We start from the raw sequence: 17,893 nt of genomic DNA, 5'->3' as shown, positions 1-17,893 counted from the left end.
CTAGACAAATACAATCGGTTTTCGAATGGTTTTGTAATAACAGTTAACTTATTAGTTTGGTTAGCTTAAAGTATAAAGTTCTATTGAACTTTATACTTTGTTCATTATAATGTTGTTATTGTATTGTTGTTGTTGTTGTTGTTGTTGTTGTTGTTGTTGCTTTTTAGTTGTTGTTGCTTGTTGTTGTTGTTGTTGGCATAAAATGCCTATTTAGGAATTTTGGTAAGCTGGCAGGTGGTGTAGCTGCCAAAACAGGCAGTTCCTGCCAGCAATATACCAAAAAAGCGACCAACTTTGGTCGCTATTTGGTCGCTTCTCTATTAAAAAAAAATAATTTTCTGGGAAATAGCGACCAAGGTTGGTCGCTATATAACCCAGAATTCACAAAAAGCGACCAACTTTGGTCGCTATTTCCCAGAAAATTAACAATTTCTGGAAAATAGCGACCAAAGTTGGTCGCTTAATACTAAAAAAAAAATTAATTCATGAAGTTAGCGACCAACCTTGGTCGATAATTTTAAAAAAAAATTAAAAATATTTATAGTATAGCGACCAACTTTGGTATCTATTTTCCAGATTTTAAAATATAATATTTTTCTTGCAGACCAAAGTTGGTCGCTATTTTATGATTAATAATAAATAAAAAAAACGTAATTTACATAAAGAGACCAACTTTGGTCGCCAAAATTATATTATTAAAATAATAGAGCGACCAAAGTTGGTCGCTATAGTCAATACCCGGAATATTTGGTCCTTTTACCTTTGAGACCAAAGTTGGTCGCTATTTAGCGATCAACTTTGGTCCCTAAAGTAAAGGGACCAGCAATATAGCGACCAGGCATGTTTGGTCGCTTTTTGGTCGCTTTTAGGCCTATAAGCGACCAACTTTGGTCGCTTTTTGTGGTCGCTTTTTACCGGATTTCTAGTAGTGTATTTGGTTAACGGTTACGGTGAACAACCCTATTTAGCCAAGTACTAACATAAATCACAATTGTTAGGGAACTTTTATGATTCAACAATCGTCAGATCGTTATCATTATTTGTAAATTCAAACTTACAAGCAACTAGGAAAAATAGAACTACACAAGAGCAAGCGACCAGCATATTTTATATATATTAATGCAAATTTTGCGTGCATACACTATATATGACGACCCTCCTTAAAAATAATGGAAATAAAATATTAATTTGGGACAAAAACAAGCTTTAAAATCACCAAAATCTTACGCAAGAAAAGTGTAAATTTGCTTGATCAAATTAACATATTGCTACCACAAAAATGACAATATCCTTGTATTAAATCTGATCAATGCATACATTACCATAATGGGTTCCATAAATGCCAACAACAAGCTAGTCGTTTGAGAAAAGAACTCAAAAACCTAAGTAGAAAAGAGAAAATCGACAAAAAGAAATAAGAAAATTAATAAGAAGATGAAGAAAAAATCTTTAAATTACTAATTTAGTGTCTTAATCAACCACATCAACCTTGACTGTGCAAGATAATAACCTACGAAAAATGGAAAACAAAGCAGTGCATGATATCTCCTTAGCCTTTCTAAATCCATTTATATAATCTTTAGTACTGCGACTCTGAGCACCACTTGAATTATCACCAGTATTACGAGCTTTTCGTTTTATTTCATAGTATTTCAGTACTATTTTTTCACAAACGCTCTGATCTTCTTTTGAAAATGGGTAGCTTCTTAAGTATAATTGCCTGTATGAAATGAGCACCCAATATTGCTATTCTGGTTTATTTTTGAGCTGATTGATTTTATGAACTCAACGTCAGATTCTGGCCATTTATAGAGGTTTACATATGTTGCTCTTACAGGTGCTCTAGCCATCTTAATTTTCTCATCATCAACGCGCACGCTGTCTTCTCTTGAAAACGGGTAGCTTCTTAAGTATAATTCCTATATGAAATGCTATCCAGCACCTTTGGATTATTGGGATGACTGCACTCAATGTTGCTATTGTGGTTGTTTATCCTTGGGCTGACGACTGATTTTATGAACTCAGCATCAGAGTCTGGCCATTTATACAGGTTCACGTATGTTACTCTTACTGGTGCTTTGGCAATTTCGTTAACGCAATTAGTTGATATGCAGGCGGAGGCCATCTTGGTTAATTTTCCAGCGAGAAATTAACTTATCTCACTTACCTCTCAATCTGAAAATCCAGTAGCTAGCTAGCATTACGCCTACAGTATTTATAATAAGGGAAAAATCAGTTTTGATTACAAACTAGGAAATTAAACCTAATCCCATATTATGTTTACTACAAAACCTATTTAGATATGAGTTAAAAGAGACTAGCAAATACCAAATCCTAAGTAATTTAGGATTACTTATAATACTCTTGTTTTAATTGCAATAATGTCTGCTTCACTTGCTTTTGAAATCGGATTACCCCGTCTGTCCGATTTATTTACTCCAGTACGTATGAATTGGTCTAAATATTTTTTATTAGCTTTATGTCTTCTGACCAAGATCCAAAGTTTTGCCTATTGAAGCGTCGATGTGGTATTGAGGGAAGGGCCGCAAGACCTACAACACTTGATAGAAGAGCCGAATCTCCGGTGATCTTCACACGAATAACCGGCCATATTGGTTGATTACTTTTTATAGCCATATATAGAGATTATATTTGTAGTTTAAGTAGTTCGGTGGACGGCTATTTGGATGAATTTTTCATCTCGGGGCATTGGTTTGTAGACCGGGTGAAATTAAAAAATAACCAAATTTACAAGCGTTAATTGAAAAATAGCCACAGTTTCAAAAGTGATCGAAATTTAGCCACTTTTCATGTAAAGATAAATCTGAACGAAAATACTGTTCAAAATTCGAAAAATATTTCATCATAATATACTGGAGCTCGAATTTTTTACGTGTGATCTTCCAGCATAATACACTGGAGTTCCAACATAATATGCTAGAGTTCCAACATAATATACTGGAGTTCCAGTAGTATATACTGGAGTTCAAGCATAATATGCTGGAAGTTCATACACAGGTGCTCCACTCTCCAGTATATTATGCTGGAACTTTCTGTGTGCTTGAGTAAGTTTATACATAGGTGCTCCAATCTCCAGTATATTATGATGGAATTTTCCGTTGCTGGAGTTCAAGCATAATGTGCTGGAAGTTCAAACACAGGTGCAAGAATCTCCAGTATATTATGCTGGAACTTTAGGTATTGCAACAAAATAGTGGACTGGAACCAATGACTTTGCAAACGCTGATTATTTCTCAATTGAGATTTTTATATCCCTTTTTAAAAATTATTCTCATAAATGATAGTAATCTTTGTTTATTCCAAAACTGGCACATTTTTTTTACACTTTTTTTTGCACTTACACATTGGTAACTCATTAACTAAGGGATCCCTCTACATCAATACACTTTTATTACATTTCATTTTCCCTTTCTCTTCCATAATTTTTTTCTTCTCTTCCATAAATAACACTTATCCAAATATACCAAAGATTCTAAAAGAAGAATATCTAAAAAATAATCCCCTCTTTAATATAAATTTGTCATAATAAATTTAAAAATTCTTTATGCCATGATTTTCTCTTCCTTTTCACTATTTTCTCTCCCTACCACAAAATTCAATCACTAAATAAAATGAAAGGCTTTAAACGTGCGGCATTCATGAGTCATTTCTATACTTCATATATAATACTTGCATTATATAATATTTAAACAACTACAATGTGCTCTAAATATATAATATTTATACAATGAATATGTGGTATATTTTATATTATAAAATGTAATATTCCGAATATATATATTTATCATATTGAGAAAAAGAATTATATACTATGTATATCCAAATAAATAATATTTTATACTAATAATATATAATTTATACTTCATAATATACTTATTAAGTAAATAAATATTAATGTATTATACAAATTATATAATATGTATAATAGGTAAATATTATAAAGAGCACTTTATTCATCAAGTATGCACTATTATACAAGCATTCATATTTATACCACCAAATAAAACGTTAACATAATTAAAATAGAGAGAAAGTACCAATAAAATCATAGTTAATAACAATTCCATTATTATATGGGAAGCTGAAACCCTTAGGTTTTATATTTAAGGAAATAAATACTTTAGATGCGTGATTGTTGGTAAGGGTTTAAAACTTTCTGCAAAAAATATAATTATTTAGTTGCCTTGTATGTAAAATACCTACTGCAACTATGTTAGTGAATATTTTTCTTGAATTTTGTCTATTTATGTTTTTTATCCGGACTAGCCCGTGCTATTTTCACTTGTAGACCATACACACTTCAGCGGCCCACTTCATCCTACAGCCATAAATAGTGAAAATTGCACGGTGCGCCCTATTTGATCGCCCCCATTTAACCTATACCTATTTTTTTTTAATTTTTTAAACTTATACCCACTTTTTAAATAACTTCAGCCCCCTTTCTCCTCCTCCTTCTCCTCCTTCGTTTTCTTCTTCCTCTTCTTCTTCTTTCTTCTGCTGCTGTTGGTGCTGCTATGAAACTTCAGTTCATGGGATGATTGCCATAAGTATGTTTATCAGATTATTTAAAAACAAATTATAAATAATTACGTAAGTTAGTAGACAATAATTTGTGAATATTTCCACGTACGGGAAGTTTAAGGTCACACTTAGTGATTCTTTTCATGACAATTCTGTTCTTTTCATGTTTATTGTTTCCAAAATTTATGATTTAGATACTGTTGGCAATCTGGTTATTTTATAGTACTAATACACTATGAAAGAATAAGGTGATTATTTATCTAGTATGTTAGAAAGCTTTTTCAAAAACTTCAGCTTATATAGTGCTGAAGTTTTTACAAATGAACTAAATAACTTCAGCATCTTCTGCTGAAGTTTTTGAAAAAGCTTTATGACAAAACTAATGAATCCAGGACAAAAAAACTTCAGCTTATTTAGTGCTGAAGTTTTTTCAAATGAACTAAATAACTTCAGTATCTTCTGCTGAAGTTTTTGAAAAAGCTTTATGACAAAACTAATGGATCCAGGACAAAAAGACTTCAACTTATTTAGTGTTGAAGTTTTTACAAATGAACTAAATAACTTCAGCAAATTCTGCTGAAGTTTTTGAAAAAGCTTAATGACAAAACTAATGAATCCATGACAAAAAAGCTTCAGCATATTTAGTGCTGAAGTTTTTACAAATGAACTAAATAACTTCAGCATCACAAAACTTCAGCTACTAGAATGCTTAAGTTCAGCAATTACAAATAAAAACTTCAGCAAATAGAGAACAAAACTTCAGCACTAGGATGCTTAAGTTCAGCAATTACAAACAAAAACTTCAGCTTACTTGGTTCAGCAATTTTTGCTACTTCAGGCCCGTATGCTGAAGTTACGCGAAAAAGTGGGTACGCTTGCAATTTTTTTTTCAAAGCGGGTACAAGTTTAAACGTGACCCAAAAAGCGGGTGTAGATGCAAATGCCCCATGCCTTTGCTACTTCAGGCCCGTATGCTTAAGTTACGCGAAAAAGTGGGTACGTTTGCAATTTTTTTTACAAAGCGGGTATAAGTTAAAACGTGACCCAAAAAACGGGTATAGATGTAAATACCCCCATAAATAGTATAAGGTCCATTTGGAGTTCCAGGGCTTTCAGGTAACAGATATATTATTATTATTGACACATCTAATTAATTATTATCACCTTAAAAAGGAACTCAATGTGAAAGGATAAGATTCACAAATCGTCATTTTTCAGTTCATGTATTTGAGAAATAGCCGTTGTCTGAATTTCAAATTCTACAGATAATATTCCACATCAATGTCTAGAGTTTTCACCTATGAAATTTAAAACTTCATGACAGTGACTACTAATAACTCTCTCTCTCTCTCTCTCTCTCTCTCTCTCTCTCTCTCTCTCTCTCTCTCTCTCTCTCTCTCTCTCTCTCTCTTTNCTCTCTCTCTCTTTTTTATTTTTTTTTTTTTTTTAAAGTTATGAGTATTAATCGGTCTACCAATAATGTGAATATTCTTTGATTTTCCCATCTATAAGTTGTTTAAATTGATATAAAATATTCACAAAATCTGACGAAGCGTCAAAACTTACGTATGTATGAAAATTTTACCAACACTTTTTCTGTTTTAAATTTAATCTAACTTAGTCCAAATTAACTCCAAATGACTTCAAAATTTGATATTCAACCTTCTAATGCCAATATAACAATTTCCATTGGTTAAATTAAACCAAAACTTTCAAAAATCAGTAGACTCTCTTTGTCTTCTTCAACAAATGTTTTTCAAGCTCAATAAATCCAACAACGTGTTCGTCAATTTTCTTCAACCAAGCCATTCTAAATCATTAGGGATAATCAATTATAAGCTTAACAAATATTACCACTCAATTCTAACCACAAATAAGCTATGGATTTTCAATTTTTTTATACGTAAAATCCAACTTTTATTAATTGATTTATAAATAGCTTGGTCTTTGTATGTGTCAAAATCTGACAACGCGCGGATTAGCGCTAAAGGGAACGATAAGAGGTGGACTAAGCCATGGTCGTACTCACAAGACGTGATGATGGCGAGTATCTCGGCCATTGCCGAGATCGAGCCTTCAAAAAGCTTGTACGACAAAGTAAATGCCGCGACACTTAGGGGAGCGACATAAAGCGAGATGAAGAGAGAGAAGTCTTCCGGTTAAGGACCATTGGACAAAAGGGAATGCGGATGATATATATAGGAGGAAACAAGACAGAAAAGGGGGGTCTCATTCCTACAGAGAAAAAGGCAGAAGAACCTGAAAAAGCTATGGAAGGAAAACATGAGAAGTTGCAGGTCTCGGCGACACATCTTTGTAATGGCCTTTGTCGAATCAATAAAGATAGATCTTGCAACTATCAATGACATTCCCCCTATTCCTCTTTTGTTCCTATATCACGAGATAATACATGATGAATGTAAGCATATTATTTATATTTGATATCTTCTGTAAATCTGGAAAGTTCACGAGCTTAAATAGATCTTGTTTTCCTATCCAATATTCTCTGATGTTTAGTCTAGAGTTAATTATTCTTGGCTAAGATTTATCCTGTATATTCTTGTTAATTAGTTTAACAAAAAGCTTAACACTTTTTGGTCAAACAATTTGGCGCCGCCTGTGGGGATTTCTTAGCCAAAATTTTAGTTTCCTCTAGATATAAACTAGCCAAAGTATCACTTCCCGGCTATCATAGCCTCACCATCTTAGTATAAACACCAACTCGAAAAAGTAATAGATAAGCTCTTGAGACAACCAAACTAATCTGGGTCAGATCTCTACATGAAATCGAAATTAGGTCTGATGTCTAAGCAAAACCCACGCCTCACCTGCAGTAATAGAATACTCAAAGTGGGATTACAGCCACTACGCACTTAGCACGTCCGCAATCCCGCTTGTCGTATTTACTTTAAATACCGACCTGTGTCCACACCTCTAGGGGAGGGATGATAGCCTGCTGTGTGATTCTTTGAAATGATGGATGTGTCTTGATTTATTTTCGTACCCATATGCATTATGTAATGAATAGATATGACATGTTTTCCTTATTGTTTGCGCATATCGGACGGGATCGGACCGGGACTCGATTTCGAGATTCCCACCGGCAAAGTAGGTTCGACCCACGAGAAGCCTAGATGCGACTAACGTTGAAGCTGAACATGACTACCAAATCTTTCACGCCATTCGAGCACGGGATGAAGCAAGCAGCCCTACAACGCCCCTCCCCCTTTGCCGACTTACCAGGCCAAGGTAACAAGCAATTTTGTTTGGATCTAACTTTGTCATTTTCCTCTTTGTATTCAAACACAAGGAATACGAGCATTCTCGCAGGTACGCGAACAATGAACGAATGCCACCGAATACACCAAGCAAAACCCTCCGCACCACATCGTACCGCAAATAACAGATAAACGACTCAAAACTAGCTAGTATTATTAAGAAAATCTCCATGAGCTGGGACTAACCGGTGAGCCCGTGGAGCGCACAGTCCCCCCGACGCGAGCAGAACTTGAACTCGAAAAGCTTGCATAAATATTCGTCATGACAACCTTACGCCAATTCAACCGACTAAAATTTGCCAATCACGTCTAAACTTCGTTTAGTCCCAGAGTACCCAGAAGCCCAAGCAATAAGTTCGTAGCTCGTCCCGATCACGACTTATCCAGGTCGAGCAAAGAGAAGATTGGGTAAACTGGGACTCCACCGACGCACACGCATCGCAACGACGCATAGCGTTCTCCAATGAAAACAAAGTCAAACAAACCGGGACTCATCCCGATGCACAGTACTCTCCAATAAATACAAAATTAAACAGACCGGGACTTGCCCCTACGCACACAAACAATACAGAAATGAGTGATGTTCTCCAACAAAAATAACGAAGCAGGCAAACCCGCTCCATCGCCAAGTAAAAGGGAAATTCGACCTCGCTTGAATTAAACACCCTTACGGCCATAGGCCATCGCCAAACGGGTTACAATTCGGCCTCGCTCGAATTAAACACACTTACGGCCAAAGGCCATCGCCAAAAGGGTTATAGTTCGACCTCGCTCGAATTAAACACCCTTACGGTCATAGGCTATCGCCAAAAGGGTTACAGTTCAACCACGCTCGAATTAAACACCCTTACGGCCATAGGCCATCGCCAAAAAGGTTACAGTTCGACCTCGCTCGAATTAACACCCTTACGGCCATAGACCATCGCCAAACAGGTTACAATTCGACCTCTTTCGAATTAAACACCCTTACGGCCATAAGCCATCGCCAAAAGGGTTACAGTTCGACCTCGCTCGAATTAAACACCCTTACGGCCATAGGCCATCGCCAAAAGGGTTATAATTCGACCTCACTCTAATTAAACACCCTTACGGCCATAGGTCATCGCCAAAAGGGTTATAGTTCAACCTCGCTCGAAATAAACACCCTTACGGCCATAGGCCATCGCCAAACAGATTACATTTCGACCTCACTCGAATTCACACCTTTTCGGCCGTCGGCCATCGCCGAGTGGAAGTGAAAATTCGCTCACCCAAATCAGATCATAGTTCGACCTCACATGAGCTCGCCTTCCGCCATCGCTAAACTCACCATGTGAGAGGGACTTCACCCAAGTTAGCAAGTCTAAATTCGACCTCGCTCGAATATACACGTAAAAACTGATCTCGCCCAAGTTGGAAAGTCGGAAATTGACCTCGTTCGAACATACAAATCAAGGTTGATTCCGCCCAAGCTGGCAAATCAGAAGTCAACCTCGCCCGAACTTACAAGAGCCAAAGTGACTTCATCCGAACTCACACAACGAGATACGACCTCGCTCGGATTAAGCGAGCTAGATTCGCCCTCATTCAAATTCCCAAGCTGAAAGTCAGAGATTCATAAACAAAGACCAGGAGGAGAAAGAAAGTCGAGAGACACATAAACAAAGGCGAAGTAAGTATTTTATTCAAATGTGCGTGCGCAACGGGCGCGCCTTACAAAAGGACAAAATAGGCCCTCAAGAAAAAGACGAGAATAAACAACAAAAGAACGCAAAAAAAAAAAACTAAGTACAAAGCTGCAACAAAGTTTCACTCGGCGTCATCTCCACCGCCGTTCTCCTCAATATCCTCATCCTCAGAAGGAAGTCCATCCTCAATCTCAATTCCATCACCAACCTCCGGTGTCGCAGGGTCGTAACCACAGGCAGTGCGAGTCTTGCGCGCCTTCACCCGAGCATCTTCAAAGGCAGCCTCAGGAATGCTCCCCGCCTCTCAAACCCTTGTATATATCTTGTTGGGCCTCGGCATGGAACCATATCTCATACAAGCGACGGGGAACAGTGGCAGGGGAAGATTCAACCTGCACCAACAGTTGCGCCTTCTCAGCCTCGAGAACTACAACTCGATCTCCCAAGCTCGAAGCATCCCGGTCAAGTTTGCCAATTCGCTCCTCAAGCCGTGCCTCCCTCTGCGTGTCCGTCGCCCTCTCAGATTCCTGCTCAAGTTTGAGGACGCAGATGGTGTCTTCCAGTGTCGCCGCCCTCGCCAAAGACGACACTCGAGCATCCTCGGCTTTCTCCAACTCGGCCACTTTCTTTTCTAGCTTGGCCACCTTCTCCGTCCATTCTGCACTTAGAGCAGCGACTCTAGCAGCATTCTACTCAAGCTCAACTCGCAGGACAACACCTTCGCCTGAAGATCCTCACACTCCGCGGCAACCCCTTTGCCCACCTCGAGCTCCTCGTCTTTGGCATGAATCAGCTGTTGTCCACTACTGTGTTAAAATACAAAATCAGGAAACTGTTAGAAGAATAAAAGAAACTGGAAAACAGTAAAGAATAAGAAATATTCCGAGTCCACAATTTGCTTGTGCGTCCTTAAGGAATTTTAACCCCCTCACACGTTGCCAAGGTAATGGATTAAATCCTCCCAGGATGAAACGGAATAAACCTTCCTGCAACAGTGGCAATACAAACTGCAGGATACCAATGAACTCAAAGAACGGAGCAAAATCACACTTACGAATTTAGGAGAGAGAGACTGCGAATTAGAATGCAGTATTTTCAGAAAGAAAGAAGTTCTGTAATGTTTTTGGTGTGTTAAAAACGAAGCCATGCCTCAGAATTTATAGGCAATTATTGGAAGAGGTGTGATGTTTGTTCTGGAAAAGGTGTCTGTTCAGAAGTTTACGCGTCCTGCCGCGGTCCTACCGNAGAACGGAATGTCTTCTAAGAAATTTCGAATCCATTCAGCTTCTTCACCGGCTTTATCCAAAGCTATAAACTCTGATTCCATTGTAGAGCGAGCGATGTACGTTTGTTTGGAAGACTTCCAAGATACTGCTCCTCCACCAACAGTAAAAACATATCCACTTGTGGACTTTGTTTTTGTTGAGCCGGTTATCCAATTTGCATCACTATATCCTTCGATAACCGCAGGATATTTATTGTAGTGCAAAGCGTAGTCTTGGGTATATTCCAAATATCCCAGAACTCGTTTCATTGCCACCCAGTGATGTTTGTTTGGATTACTTGTTAATCGACTAAGTTTACTTATTGCACAAGCTATATCAGGTCGTGTACAGTTCATGATGTACATTAAGCTTCCCAACACACGAGCATACTCCAATTGAGACGTACTTTCACCTTTATTCTTTATAAGATGATGATTTAAGTTAATTGGAGTTCTTGCACTTCTAAATTCCAAGTGTTTGAATTTTTCAAGTACCATTTTCACGTAATGTGATTGAGACAAAGCTAGACCTTGAGGAGTCCTCTGGATTTTAATTCCTAGAATTACATCGGCAACTCCTAAGTCTTTCATATCAAACTTACTAGCAAACATACGCTTAGTAGCTTGAATGTCGGCAATGTATTTGCTCATTATTAGCATATCATCAACATATAAGCAAACAATGACTATATAATTTGGAACGTTCTTAATGTAAACACATTTATCACATTCATTAATCTTAAATCCATTTGACAACATTGTTTGGTCAAATTTCGCATGCCATTGCTTGGGTACTTGTTTTAGCCCATAAAGGGACTTAACAAGTCGACACACCTTCTTTTCTTTTCCCGGAACCACAAATCCTTCGGGTTGGTTCATGTAAATTTCTTCCTCTAGATCACCATTTAAGAAGGTTGTTTTTACATCCATTTGATGGATTTGAAGACCATACAAGGCGGCTAACGCTATTAGCATCCGAATGGATGTAATTCTTGTTACCGGCGATATGTGTCAAAATAGTCAAGACTTTCTCGCTGTCTAAATCCTTTGATAACAAGTCTTGCCTTGTATTTGTCAATAGTACCATCGTCTTTCATTTTCTTCTTGAAAATCCATTTAGAACCCAATGTTTTGTTACCTGGAGGAAGATCAACCAATTCCCAGGTATGGTTGCTCAATATGGATTCTATTTCACTATTGACAGCTTCTTTCCAATATTGTGCTTCTGAGGAAGACATTGCTTCCTTGAAGGTACGAGGCTCATTTTCTAGCAGGAAAGTCAGAAAATCTGGACCGAATGAAGTAGATGTCCGTTGACGTTTACTTCTTCTCGGATTTTCCTCATTAGGCATACCATCTGTTATTTCCTCCCTAGGTCTTTTTGACTTTTGGTAGGTCACTTCACTTTCCTTTTTATACGTGTCACACCTCCTTTTTCTACTACACCCGCAAGGGCATAAAGGAGTTTTTCCACTTAAAGGACAATCGGAACGGATTTATTATTAAGATTCAGAGTCGCCACTTGGAAAATTAATGTTGTCCCAAGTCACCGGTTAAATCCCGATCCGAGGAAAATATGACTCTGTTAACAGTCCGCGAACCAGAAATCCGAGTAAGGAATCCTGTTAACCCGGGAGAAGGTGTTAGGCATTCCCGGGTTCCGTGGTTCTAGCACGGTCGCTCAACTGTTATATTTGGCTTATTTATTTGATTTTAGTACATGTTTTGACCTATGTGTTTTTAACTTTGAACCACTTTTATTATTATTATTATTTTATGAGAATTGCAACGTCGTGAAAACATGTCTCGAACCGCGTCACATAAATGCACCCGCGATTTTTGACACATTTCGACTTCGTTGAGATTTGGATTTGGGTCACATAAATGTGCACCCGTATTTAGGAAGGTAAAATTATTTAAGTAACGGACCTAAAGCAACTAACGTGTTATAATCTNGCCTTTGTCAGGTCGGACCTTGTGACCATTTCGTACTAGCCCATCCACTCGGAGATTCTCGGGGCACCCGGGCTTGCCTGCAAATCTGAGTCACTAGAGAGGGGAAAAAGAACCCATACCTTCTCACTGGGCAGCGAACGAACATCTCGTCGTGCATTACTTTGGCTATATCGAAGTCAAGACCCTTCATGAAACACCAAAGCAAGGCGGCTCGGGGTGCATTTACCTCCGTGGTGTTTTTGGACGGAATGAGACGGTCGTTAACCACATATAACAAGCTCTTCGCCTCAGGGGATAAAACTGAGGAGTGAAACTTCTCACCGTATTGCATCCATTCCACCTCTTTTCCGGGTACGCAAATTGTATCGAAGAATCTATCCCACTTCGCGTTAGTTGGGTTCCGTCCATACTCATACAAGTCATCATGCTCAGGCACGGGAGGGGGCAAATGGTATGCCATCCGTATCGCCTCAACAGATGCATTTACCGCCTCGCGGCGCACTGTGACCACACTATTGTCATGCTCAGGCAGATTAGCGTAAAACTCCCGCACAACCATTGCATTGGCCTCCCCTGGCTCGTTTATGAAGGTCTGCAGCCCCTGCCTTAACAACTCCGTGTACATGTGAGGGCATTTATGCTGGAGTGAATTCATATCAATCCCCCTCTCCGGAATCGGCTGTTTAGTGGCCTTCTCCGCCAAGAGGCCTTGAGCCGCGGCTGAGACAAATTTGCTACTGCCAAAGGGGCGTGCAGGTGTTGCCCCTTGTGTCCTAGGTGCTCCATCTTGGCTACTAGTGGATGGACCTGTGGCTTGGCGTTTTCGGAATGGTGCCATGACACCTGAAAATTGGGACACATTAGCACAGCTCAAATAAAATTGTGACGCACTGCGGTTACTCAGACTTCACACGCGTGAGTGGTCACAACTACATAGTAAAGTTCATTGAGGCCTTTCCACAAACACCTTGTGGGAATTAGGCTTGCACAACCCTTTTTCAGTGTTTTATAACATGAGTCCACCACACAATCTCATCAATAGCACAAATCAAGTACCACCCACCCCACACTTACCACACACCAACACCACCGCATATTCTCCCAATTCCTCCACATAAAAAGCAAAGAACAACTACTACACAAACACATTGAACAACAACCACAAAAATCAAAAAAGAAAAGAAAAATTAAGAAGAGAAAAAGAATAGAAGAAATTGCAACTAGGGCTCATACCTGTGGTCTGGATGGTGGTGAGTAGAGAGAAGACGTGTGTGTGAGCCTGGTGGGAGGAGTGAACTCGTGAGATTGGGGGGGGGGGAGAGGGAATAGTGAGAGTTTGGAGATGGGGGAATAGTGAGAGTTGGGAGGAAGAGGGAAGTGAATCGTGGGGAGGGTTTGTATATTGGGGGGATTTAAGTTAGGCTAAAGAGGTAAAAGGAAATATAAAAAAATAAAAAAAATAAAATAAAATAAAAAACTTTAAAACGACCACAATCCAGTGATTTCTGGGGCGGGACTAGCGTGAACACTAGTGCGATCGCGCTAACTTCACGCTAGTCCAGGCAGAATGTTATGCTTTTAGCGTGAGCTCTAGTGCGAACTTCGCACTAACTTCGCGCTAGTTTGTGCAACTTAGGCAGAATGTCGCCCAGTTAGCGCGAACTGTAGCGCGAAGTTAGCGCTACTGGGCAACACGTTTTTGCACTTTTTCACCTGTATTTACCCTGGTCGATGGTCTTTTCGCCTGCTCTTTGTCACCTACATTGGTTAGCATGCTACAAAACGTACAAATAACACTACAACTATTGTTGGGTTTCCTCCCAACCAGCGCCTGATTTAACATCGCGGCATGACTCAACACGTTGTCATGCATCTGACAGGTCCATCGAGGTCTTGTGACGTGCAACGTCACCACCCCAATAATGTTTTATCCGCTGGCCATTTACCAAGAAGGTACCATTGGAGCTCATATCCCGCAACTCCACAGCTCCATGAGGCTTCACACTTACCACAACGAAAGGGCCTGACCAACGAGACTTTAGCTTTCCAGGAAAAAGCTTCAACCTCGAATTAAATAGAAGAACTTCTTGCCCCGGCTCAAACTCTCGATGTTGGATGTGCTTGTCATGCCATCTTTTAGTCTTCTCTTTATACAACTTGGCATTTTCATAGGCGTGCAGTCGGAACTCATCAAGCTCGTTGAGTTGCAGCAACCTCTTCTCTCCAGCGAAATCCATATCAATGTTCAGCTTTTTAATTGCCCAATAGGCTTTGTGTTCAAGCTCGACGGGCAAGTGACATGCCTTCCCATAAACTAATTTATACGGAGAAGCACCTATGGGAGTTTTGTATGCAGTTCGATATGCCCACAATGCGTCGTCGAGCTTCCCAGCCCAGTCCTTTTTATTCCCATTCNTCTCCAGGTGGGCGCCTGATTACTGAAACCTGAAAAGTATTCCCTTGTTCTCCAGGTGGGCTCCTGATTGCTGAAACTTGAAAAGTATTCCCTTGTTCTCCAGGTGGGCTCCTGACTTGTTTTCCAGGTGGGCGCCTGACTGCTGAAGCTTGCAAAGTATTCCCTTGTTCTCCAGGTGGGCTCCTGATTGCTGAACTTGAAAAGTATTCCCTTGTTCTCCAGGTGGGCTCCTGACTGCAACAAAATAGACAAAAACAAAGAAAATTTTCTGCCCCAGTTTGGTAGCTGGGTACATGGGTAAGTGTTAAACTGAATTATTCTACCAACCCTTATAAGAATTTGAAAGCTAAGTCCTATTATCCAGGGAGGTCCTGACAGCTTCTGACAATTACGAACCTAAGTTATATCTTCTAAAGGTATTCCCCCTACTACATTTGTTAACTAATAGATCTTAACTACTCCCCATTATCCAGGAGGGTCCTGAAAATCACAATTCAAGTCTTATCCTAGGTGTGCCAATTTTACGGCTAAATTATACTATCCTACAGCAGTATCTTGTTACCTAAGGAGATCATAAAACTGCGTCCCATTATTCAGGAGGGTCCTGGTCACCACTCATTACAACCTATGCTCTTTAGGATACGTCTGTGCTAAATTATGCTACTCATGCTTGTTTGGAAATTTAAACTATGTCCCATTTTTCAGGAGGGTCCTGAGAGTTTCCAGTCATACCTGTTTGGGTGCTACCTTTTCATACGGAGGGTTTCTCCGAAGTGAGCGAAACTTCTGCCCCTGTTTCAATCAAAGAAAAATCTTGTCAATATAAAATGGCGGCTAGTTGCTAGCATTCTTGCTAGGTACATCAATGCTGCTGGGCTTCACTCCGTCCCGCTTTCCTGGCCTTGCCTTGAATCCCCTCGACTTCCTGACCGAATTTCAACCCCCTTGACTCTGATGACCCAAGTGTTCTATCCCATATTGTTGTTTTTGTGTTTCCGACCCCTCTTTTGGCATTTCACTTCTTCCCCACATTTATCCAACTAATCCAACAATGAAACTTCCAGTGGTCCTTTATGACTTCCTTTGCTTTTGGCCATCTTTGATATACTCTGGCCCTATCTGTGCAACTAGAAAGCTGGTAGTTAGCTTTGATATTCCCTCCTTTGTTTCGAACAGAACTGACACTAAAACATCCTAGAGATAGACCTCAAAAGAATGAAATGCAATGACCTCAAGGGTTAAAGATAAAGAGCATCCGAGAACGGATGATTTGTAATAAAGAAAGAAGAGAATGAGACTTATCTGAGTGGAACAGCTGGTACCATTGAGCATGCCATGCACTTTGGATTAATCAACCCAGTCTGTCTACCAATCAACTTTGATCGCCACATTTGCTGTTCCGGACTTTCACAACCTGTTTTTATCCAAACCCAAACCTTGCTCGTCTTGCAATATCCTGAGCATCTTTTGACCACGGACATGTCTCTTTTGCCTGAAAACTCACCTTCGCCTTACGGTGCCCGTGAGGGTTTTCACCAATAAGACTCTCTCATTTTGATTTCTCTCAACTCACTTCGCCTTACGGTGCCCGTGAGGGTTTTCACCGATAAGACTCTCTCATTTTTTTATTTTTTCCTTGCACCGGAATGTTGCCCCTGATGTGAATCACTTCGACTTGCTCGTATTGGCACTTCCTGAAGATTGATCGAAAGGTCTTTCTTTGGACCGTAATGCAGGCTTTTGGATAGGGTTAGAAAGAAAGGGTATAAAAGGCTCTAAACAATTCAATATGGGTTCGCAACTACAACTTTCGGAATCAACTTCCTTGCACAACAACCACAACTTCTGCCCCAGTTTCTTCCTTGGGGACTTTGGACTTTTATTTCGGTGTGACTGAACCTCAGAGAGAGGCTGCCTATGTACCCTTTCGGGATCAAGTCAAACGTAGTTCAGGTCATAGGAATTACTTTGTTGTTGTGATTTTTCCTTTCTTTTCCTTCCATTTTCTCTTCTTTTTTTCATTTCTTTTCTTTCTTTTCTTTTCTCTTTTTTTTTTCATTTCCCTTTTTCCTTTCTTCTTTTTTCTTCTCTATTTTTTTTCTTTTTATTTTCTTCTTTTGTTTTTCTTCTCTCTTTTTCGTTGGAGTATGTTTTCTTATTTCTTCACCGATTTGCCTTGCTCGAGCTTCCGGGTTGTTATTGATTCCGAAAGAGGGGTACGAAAGAAAGTAAATGAGGCTCAAGAGGGGTAACAAAGGATAAAGTGTTTGGATAGCAGAACAAAATGCCTTCGTCATTTCAATCTCAAAAATATGCCAAATACAGTAAAGTACAATTAAACCAAGAAATCATACATAGTATCGCTTGACTGCATCAGAGTTGATAGCCATTTCTACACATTTTCCTTCCACATCTGTCAAATATAATGCGCCATTGGACAATACTCTGGTTACAACAAATGGCCCCTGCCAGTTCGGGGCGAACTTTCCTTTCGCCTCAGCTCAATGAGGTAGGATACGCCTTAACACCAATTGCCCTACTTCAAATTTCCGTGGGCGCACCTTCTTGTTATTTGCTCTTGCCATCCTCTATTGGTACAACTGACCGTGACATACCGTTGCCAATCTCTTTTCATCAATCAAACTTAGTTGTTCCAAGCGGGCTTTAACCCATTCGACGTCATCAATTTCTGCCTCAGCGATGATCAGAAGGGACGGGATTTCAACCTCTGCGGGTATTACTGCTTCAGTGCCATATACTAGTGAATAAG

General features: G+C 39.5%; 1 protein-coding gene across 1 annotated transcript; it reads right to left on the bottom strand.

Annotated features, from left to right (window-relative positions):
• Positions 1–1,470: 1,470 nt before the first annotated feature.
• Positions 1,471–2,125, bottom strand: LOC109243949. Its single transcript, XM_019410966.1, has 2 exons — positions 1,943–2,125; positions 1,471–1,593 (listed from the first exon to the last, which is right to left on the bottom strand). Exons 1-2 carry the CDS (start codon positions 2,123–2,125, stop codon positions 1,471–1,473), a joined length of 306 nt encoding a protein of 101 aa, XP_019266511.1.
• Between the last annotated feature and the right edge of the window lie 15,768 nt (positions 2,126–17,893).

Source organism: Nicotiana attenuata, unplaced genomic scaffold, assembly GCF_001879085.1.
Source record: "Nicotiana attenuata strain UT unplaced genomic scaffold, NIATTr2, whole genome shotgun sequence".
Classification (NCBI taxonomy): domain Eukaryota; kingdom Viridiplantae; phylum Streptophyta; class Magnoliopsida; order Solanales; family Solanaceae; genus Nicotiana; species Nicotiana attenuata.
The sequence above is the reverse complement of the archived record's forward strand: the minus strand, read 5'-3'. Positions and strand labels throughout refer to the sequence as shown.

Coding starts and splice junctions, on each gene's coding strand:
- LOC109243949 (XM_019410966.1), bottom strand. CDS start 2,125: ATGGCCTCCGCCTGCATATCAACTAATTGCGTTAACGAAATTGCCAAA. Junction 1,594..1,942: donor GTCATCCCAATAATCCAAAG/GTGCTGGATAGC, acceptor AGTGGTGCTCAG/AGTCGCAGTACTAAAGATTA.